The sequence below is a fragment of the Vicia villosa genome, linkage group LG3 (assembly GCF_029867415.1).
Source record: "Vicia villosa cultivar HV-30 ecotype Madison, WI linkage group LG3, Vvil1.0, whole genome shotgun sequence".
NCBI lineage: Eukaryota > Viridiplantae > Streptophyta > Magnoliopsida > Fabales > Fabaceae > Vicia > Vicia villosa.
This window is the reverse complement of record NC_081182.1, coordinates 218,012,591-218,021,595: the sequence shown is the minus strand read 5'-3', so window position 1 is coordinate 218,021,595 and position 9,005 is coordinate 218,012,591. Positions and strand designations below refer to the sequence as shown.

The following is a 9,005-nucleotide window of genomic DNA, read 5'->3' as shown; positions in this document are numbered from 1 at the left end:
CTTATTATTTTTATTCTACTATTCTCTCTTTCATTTACGTTTTAATGCTCCTTTTATTCTCTAATCCCTCATCTCTTTTGCTCTTTCTTTTTCATCTTTTTAGTTTTTCACTCTTATTTTTTTCTATTTCATTATAATATTTTATATTTTGTTTTATGCTACTATTTTATGTTTTTTATTCCACTTTTATCTAATGTTATTTTTGTATATTAAATGAAAAGTTGTTGTCCAAATATGACGAGTTTTATTGTTAAACGCATAAATGACTAAATACAAAGTTATGTTGTCGTCTATATGTGTATGTGTATGGCTCAATAATTTTTAAAAAAAATCGAACCAACTCAAACCACATTAGTTTGATTCGGTTTTACTTTTAAAAGACAACCAAACCGAACCACACACTTTTTCTCTTGCGATTCGAATGATTTTTTACATCAAAACCACTCAAACCACACCGCGAACACTCCTACGCAATTATGAGACTACCAAATAATCTTGATTTTTGTATAATCTTGATTCTATATCTTAGAACTTAGATTTCAACAAAAAGACAATTGACAAATAGTTATTTAGTTGGCCTTTTTCTAGCTAATCTTTTCTTTACTACACACAATTTTCAAAAACAAGGAAATATTTTGCATCACATTGTAATTCAAACTCATATTGGTACATTTTTCAATTTCGAGTTTTTCAAACAATATAAAAACATAATATCTTCAATAGGGCAACAACAAATTCTTGCAAAATCACCAAAAAAGTTTCATCATTTTTTAACCAATTTGAAGTCAACAATTGCATATGAATCATATTGCTTATACCTTTTGTTAATTGGTTAACTTTTGTTGTAATTTATAATAACAAGAGAAATGTTTGATTCTACTTTCTGATCTGATTTTGCTTCACTAAGTTGATCAATGGCTTCAGAAAGTGTCCCTTTATTTCCATTCACCCAAACACCTTTTATGGGCAATGGTTTATCATCTGGTGCTACTTTACTTTCCATTTGTTCTTTGTGCTTTCCCCATAAAACAGAATATAAGCCTATCACAACCAAGATGGAACCAATTGCACTGCATTCACAAGTTCAAGACCAAGTTATCATGTTAGATAGAGGTCATGGAAAAAAAAATAGACAGAAAACCAATTCATTCAACATAGAAACTTTATCTTGAAAATTGTGTATTAACTTTTTCAAAAATTTAAACTTAAGTTCTTTCAATACAAACATTTCTCGTCTTAGTATTTTCATTTTTCGTAATTTTTATCCTTAGAGCACCAATTAGCATAACTCTAAAAATAATTAATCATTTAACTGAAATTCGGTACTAAATAATTTAACTAGAAAATGGTCAGAAGTGGTTATTACTTCGTTGTAAGTATAACTACCTATGTTTGTTAGAAGTTAGTGAGTTGTCTTGGGATCCAAGTAACTCATGAAGCAAGATTTATAAATATGTATGTCAATGTATTACTTGCGGAACTTATTCATTAATCAATATTTCATAAGTTCATTCCCATCTTCTCTCTTAATTTATCTTTTCCTTCTAAAAGTGAAAATGACCTCTTACATTAACATCTTGGTATCTAGAGCTTTTGCAATAAATATCATTAAAAAAGGAACAATAAATCAAACATGAGGCGTCACATAACCACACTAACGAGAAAAGTCACACGCTAGTGGTGTAATCAATCTACAATGTTAAACTATGTAGGTCATGTCTTATTCGTTAATAAGATTAAAGTTTTCCTATAAATATTCTACTTGTAAATTTATAAAACTCATATGATCAATCAAACAAGTCTTTTATGCATTTTCATCAATTTATCATTTTTTACATTAATTTATGAACTTTTTAATTTAACAACTCAAAACTCACAAAAAATCATATTTAATACTTTTTGAGGGAGTTAAAAAACCCAAGGGTTACTAATCAATATCTCTATTTTTCTATTTAAGTTCAATCACACTATAAAACTTTCTCATTTAAAATTTATTTAGGCAATAAAATGAATAACCCAAATAATTTAAACTCGATATAATTTGCTTATTTTATACTTTTGTTAAGGCATAAAAATTAAACTAAATAAAATTGATAACTACAACTATACTTTGTTCTTTTTTAACAAAAGATAATGATTTTATGTTATTAAATGTTTTTTAATTTTGAAAAAAAAAATACCTTTGTAATTAAAATTAGGGTCATGCTAACATGTATTCTTAGGGCATATTTAAGATACTATAATTAAAAAAGTTAAATATAATTAAATATAATAAAATTATATTTAAAGTTTCAACACATTGAATACACATATTCCAACAAAATATTTCTATAAATAGTTTATTAACTTGTGTTCTTGAGGCACATTTTAGCTCTTTCCTTAAAATTATCCTTTTCTTTATCATATAATTTACTTTGACAATTCGGTTTTTAAATTGACATGAATAAATATAGTAATTTTTTTCCGTAATTTAACATTAATTTTTCACATTGTAAAGTTTTTTTTTATGTTACAACTTAGGTTCTGATTGACAATCCATCTTTTGAGCTTATAGTTTTTAAACTCGTATGATAATAAAAGACATGTTTAGTATTAGTCTTTTTATCACAAGTTTATATTTTATTTTACTAGCTTATTGCTTATTTTTCAGACGCTATTTTAAATAGCATTTTAGCTTATACTTATAACTTATCATTTTTTCTTCTATTAATACCCTTATAAATTTTAACTATTTTAAATATGCATTTAATTATTAATTAAAATGTCTTTTATATCAATTTACATTTATCAACTAGTTAAACCGTTAATTTTACCAAACACTTTTTTTTTTATAAACAATTTTACCAAACACTTTAATTAGTTTATCAACTATCAATCATCAACAATCAACTATAAATTATAATCTATCAACCATCAGTCATCAATTATAAGTTATAAGTTAGTTTATTATTCAACCATTATGATATAGAGTAAAATTATATTATTTAAGTTTATTTAGTATTTATATTGATATTTTTATATATTATTATTTAGTGGACTCTTATTAGGCTCTGTTTGATAAGACATGTTTTCGAGCTTATAGCTTATGTCTTATGTCTTATAAGCTCATATGATAATTTAGACTTGTTTGGTAACGGTCTTTTCATCACGAGCTTATAGCTTATTTTACTAACTTATAGCTTATTTTCCAAACGCTATTTCAAATAGCGTTTTAGCTTATGTCTTATAGCTTATTACTTTTTCTTCCTTTTTTATCCTTATTATTTCAAATAAATTCCATTTTTAACCCTTATAATTTAATTTAATTTAAAATAAAATAATTATATATTAAATATTTTTTATGTCATTTTACATTTATAAGTTAATTGAACCGCTAATTTTACCAAACACTTCAATGAATTTATAAGCTATCAGTCTCAATCATCCGCTATAAGCTATAAGTCATCAGTCATCAGCCATAAGTCATAAGCTATAAGCTACCAGCTAGCTTATTAGTCAACCGCTATTTTTACCAAACAGATTCTTAATATTTAGACCTTTAATTTATTATTCAATTAGAGATACTATTTATGTAGTCTCTTTGAGAGGACGTCAAAAAAATCAATCTAAATATTCAATAAACTTAATGTAAGGGACTTAGCTATTTTATAAAACTGACCCGTAAACATTCTTTTGGCTCAAATATACTTTTCAAGTAAGGGAATCTATTCTCTTTATATAATGTATATGTATTTGATAATTTTGGTTCAAATACGTATTTATTTTCATTGAATAATTTATTCTCAAAAAAAAAATTAATGTATATGTATTTGATATGAGATTTCATGAACAATTAAATGTTTTTTTACGACTGTCAATTGATTTAGTTTAATGAAACTCTTACACGAATACCTTTATAATATTGACACAAGCACCTTTATAACATTAATGTAGGGTGATATAAGAATTGAATTATTCTTTGTATTTCTTGGTTGATGTTTATTTTCTGTTATAAACAGTAAATTTTTATCGGTTAAATGTAGGAAAAAATTAATTAATTTGAACAGTATAATTATGAATTTTATTTTATATAATTAAATAGTTATACTTATTAAAAAATTAAATATAAAAATATAAAATAGTATAACTTTTAATTTTTATCAAAAATTATATATATATATATATATATATATATATATATATATATATATATATATATATATATATATATATATAATTTCACATAATGTCATTAGTTTGGCATCTTGAATTAAGTAGTGGTAAATAAAAATTTGAAACCAACCTGTCAACTTAATTGGCACTTAGGTGTGTGATCACCAAACCATCTAAGAATGTCTAATAGCTATAATAGTTTTTAAAATGATTATATTTTGCTTATTACCACCTTTGGAATTTGATTGTAGTTCACTCATGAACATGGCTTTTCTTAAAATCACAGAGCTGTTTTTTCTTAATCTTTCTCCTATTAGTCATTATTAAGCCGTATAAATTAATTAATTAACTAATTAATTAGTAATATATTACAAGTAGCATTTTTCTTATATAATTATAAATTTTTTAAAAACTTGTGTATGCCTTTAGACTTCCCATTATTATAAAATAAAATGAGCTATATTATTCCTTAAAATTAAAATATTTAAGTGTCTTTATGTAGGGTTAGAGAGGCATTGACCTAGAAATTATACCTTCCAAGAAAAATCTGCTCTGCAAGGAAAAATGAACCCATGATTGCTACAATGATCATCATCAAAGGACTAAATGAAGTTGCAAAAACAGGCCCTTTCTTTTTTATCACCAATCCTTGTACATAGTATGATATACTTGATGCAACTATCCCCTGATACAAAAAAAATAAATTATTATTTTTCTATATCAAAATAATTTATAAAAAAATTAAATGTAAACTAAATAAATTAGAGTTCAATCTCTAACGATAATATTTATTTATATTTATGTATTAGTGTAAATTATTGATATTTATAAATTATAGTCTTTTAAAAATAAAATATTTTAAAAAAATTAAACGACCATACTAAAACATTTTATTAAAACCTTTTTGTTCAAAATAAAAACATTTTATTAAGCTAAAAAGGTGTTGTAACAAAAAAAAATAAAAAAAATATGTATCCAGAAAGGTATCTACTAGCAGCCATCTATAATAATATTTGTACTAAAAAAATAATTAATAATTTGCCCCTAAAGAATATTCTAATATTCAAGAGTTGAGATATTTTCTATTTAAAATTTGAAAACCATTTAAATGATAAAAAATTATTTTTTCTAAATGAAGAATTAATATATGTTCTTACAGCATATGCAGAAGCTAATAAATTCATATCCCAACCAATTGTCCAAACAGAAACTTTGTGTTCCATAACCAAAGTGGCAACAAAAGCTAGAAGTGTCCCAAAGAAACATATAAGTGATGTGAGTGTTAGCTGATGATTCTTGTATGTTTCTATAGCCCTAGCCTGCTCAACAAAATTAGAAAAAAAACAATTAATTAAATAACTTCAACAAATAATAAAATTAATAACGCAACATATAATCGACTATTTATTAAGATCAGACAATTCACACTACAATTTTACGTTTTTATTTTACTAAAATTTAAATGCGAATTTTTTGTTTTAATAGCTATGCAATGTCATCGAATTATGGAGTCAGGATTTGAACACGTTATATCTTATTTATTCATTTTTAAAGTGAAATACTGATATTAAATCATTACACACAAAAAATCTAACAATGTATTTTTAGATAGAATCGAGATCCGAAAAAAATTAGGGCTTACTTGTAACACAAAGAGGGATGACCATGCAAGTGTAGCAATAATGAGTAAAATGGAACCAATGAGCCAATTATTTTTGCTTGAAGATCTTGTGATGTTTGTTGAAATTTGATTACTATGAGGTGTTTCTTTAGTCCATAGCAAATCCAAAATAGGACCTTTATATAATGTCATCAACATTGCTCCAGCCACAGTTAATAAAGTTCCAACCACCTTTGCTTGGCATCTCAATTTCTTCATGTTTATAATTTCCATCCTTTTTTCATATAATCAATCCATTTTTATTAATAAAAAATTAAAATTTAAGAACAATAAATTAGATTGAATTTAAATAATTATTTACCGGCATAAAACCGCGATTGCGAAAGTCATGGCAGGAAGCATATTGCTCATTGCACATGAGAAAGTTGGAGATGTTAATTTCAACCCAGCATAGTATAAGTTTTGATCTATCACTGGCCTGTTTAAAATTTATTTAAATTAATGTAAGAAAATGTGATATTTTAGAAAATATGTATATACAAAAAAAATTATGAAAAAAAATTTATTAATGCATTAAAATTAGAAACTAACCCAAGTAAAGCTAGGAGAAAAATTTGGATGAAAACTGAAAATGTAATCTTTGGTTGAGCCTTCCTGAAAAAAATTAAACAAGATGTTTTATCATTTATTTGTAAAGCAATTTAAAAACTCAAAATATTCATGTAAGCATCAAAGATTTTGAAATAAGAAATTAAACAAAAATTTCCATGAATAAGTATGTTTTGATTTTTTTTCTTCATATATGCAAACCTTTCGAAGATAATGGCGAATGGAGCTATAGCGATGGTAGCGAAAGCGTGGCGATAAACAACAAGAACATAGTGACTCATGCCACCATTGAGAGAAAGCTTGGTTATAATGTTCATGCCTGCATAGCCAAACTGCAAAAGGATCATGGCAAAATAAGGCATAGAGTTCTCAAGAAAGTTTGCATAAGATCTAAGCTTTTCAGTCCCCATTTTATGATTTGGAGACAATAATGAGGATAGCTAGGCTTTAGATTTATAAGGGTAGGAACTCTTGAGGAAGATTTGTGTATTTTCTTCCTAAGTTATATAATGGGAAGAGGATTATTATTTATACAATATGGAATTATTTGTCAAACTTATCTATGAAAATTTATAAATAAATAAAAATTAGTATATATTATTAAATATATATATATATATATATATATATATATATATATATATATATATATATATATATATATATATATATATATATATATATATATGATAAAAAAATAATCATAAGTGCTATAATTAATATATTCTTTAAAATATATTTTTTACTAACTTTAAAATTTATATTCTATTGATGCGTGTGTTTGTTTTTATTTTTTAAATGCTAACCTCTCTTTCATGGGTTTAGCAATCACATTCATAGTGATATGATGAAAGCATATTATTGGAGATGGGATAACAAATTAAAAAACAAAATAAATAAATAATGGTTAATTAATCAGTAGAATCTTAAGAGATGGAAATTTATCTAGCTTTAAGATTTTAAAATAGTAAAGGAGCCAACTTCATTTCCAAAACGAATCTTTTCAAAAAATCAATTTCATAATAAATATCTCAAATGGAATCTGAACATCATTTATTTTTGAAGAAAAAATGGACTAAAGAGAGTAGTAGTATAAGAGAAAGTCTAACCTACATCAAGATTTAAGAAAACTCGTGTTTCAATGCTCTCATGACTAATGGGCATGCGATGATGATCTTATAGGCAATTGTGCTGGGGAAAGTTACTAAGAGCATTGATACAAAGTTGAAGAATTCTTTTCACAATACGATAAATAAGAGACCTTTAAGATTGTGATATATAAAAAGTGATTATTTGACTTACTCTACGATATAGCTATTTATAGTTTTTTTTACCTAGCTAAATGTGTAGAATCTTGGGGTTACAATCTTGGGCATTACTCACACAACCCTCTCCCATTAGAGAGAATGTTGGATGATTCGTCACTGAAGATATAACAAGATGTGATCAATGAAACGTGATAATTCTTGAGGCTATAATCTCGATTATGGGTCACACGACACCCCTCTACTAGGTATCATGGCGGAAAAGTTCGACTTAGCAGGACGTGATGAGTTCAACTTAACACTTTACACGTGTCTTACCTCGTCTAACCTCATTTATGTCATTTCTATTCATCTAAGATGGTCGAAGGTGAGTGAGTTGAGCTTGTTCACACACTATGTGGGCTTGAGTTCCAATATTTCATAACAATCCACACCTACCAAGCACGAGGCATGTTGAGGCGTAGTGTTTAAGGAAATATAACACCCATTTCCCCAAGCACGAGGCCTATATGGCAAAGTATTTAATGACGGTGAGGTTCAGCGTGATTAAGGTTGAGTTAACCATGATCATTCAATTGGTGGAGATGGTTGCGTTTGTTGATCAAGAGGTTTTGCAAAACCTGAGTTTCTTATTAAAGTGGTAATGATTACATGTTTTGGGAAATATCATTTAATCAGGGGCCTCCATTTAACTACATACTTGGAAGCACGGCCTTTGATGTCCTAACATGATAATCATGAATACTTGGCTCGAGGGATTCTTGGTTCCTATAAATTCTAGGAAAAATTCAGCCTATATCTATCGCATTATGTCTGCACTTGCTCCAACCATGAGTGTTTCTTCTACAATCACATTTATTCCTACAAACCCAATTCTCCTAGCACCTTACAATGCCTTTTAGCAGGTATTTCCTTCTCTTTTTTATACTTTTCTTCCTTTTGTCTTTAGAGGATTGTGTTACTTATGGATTGTGAGATTAGCAGTAATGCGGTTGAGCTTGTGAGTCATGAGAAGAGATATGAGTTTGACACTATTGTATTGAAAATTCGAGGCGAGTGATTGGAAAAATCAATTGAAAAATAGTCTAGAGAGGAATACTTGGAAGTGATGATAATAGTTATAGTAGTAGTTCAAATAATGGTGTGTCTAACTAAAGTGATGTTATTTTGGTCTCTTCTTTCCTAAGACTGGCGGGAAGTTTAGCAAGACCCCAGATGGAATCCATGGAAGCAAGCTTGGATCCATTTTGCGATGAAGTAGCGAATGTCAACTCTTTAATCACTAATGAGGCAAGGAGAAATGGATTTTGGGATGATTTGGCAATATCTTATACGGGAAGTGTAGACAAAGTTATAGT

General features: G+C 26.9%; 1 protein-coding gene across 1 annotated transcript; it reads right to left on the bottom strand.

Annotated features, from left to right (window-relative positions):
- Window positions 1–605: 605 nt before the first annotated feature.
- Window positions 606–6,903, bottom strand: LOC131593605 (WAT1-related protein At5g07050-like). The gene is made up of 7 exons (XM_058866175.1): window positions 6,584–6,903; window positions 6,365–6,427; window positions 6,135–6,251; window positions 5,795–6,047; window positions 5,310–5,471; window positions 4,686–4,837; window positions 606–1,070 (listed from the first exon to the last, which is right to left on the bottom strand). Exons 1-7 carry the CDS (start codon window positions 6,790–6,792, stop codon window positions 833–835), a joined length of 1,194 nt encoding a protein of 397 aa, XP_058722158.1. The 5' UTR covers window positions 6,793–6,903; the 3' UTR covers window positions 606–832.
- Between the last annotated feature and the right edge of the window lie 2,102 nt (window positions 6,904–9,005).

Coding starts and splice junctions, on each gene's coding strand:
- LOC131593605 (XM_058866175.1), bottom strand. CDS start 6,792: ATGGGGACTGAAAAGCTTAGATCTTATGCAAACTTTCTTGAGAACTCT. Junction 4,838..5,309: donor TATTAGCTTCTGCATATGCT/GTAAGAACATAT, acceptor TTTTTGTATCAG/GGGATAGTTGCATCAAGTAT. Junction 1,071..4,685: donor GAGCAGATTTTTCTTGGAAG/GTATAATTTCTA, acceptor TTGTGAATGCAG/TGCAATTGGTTCCATCTTGG.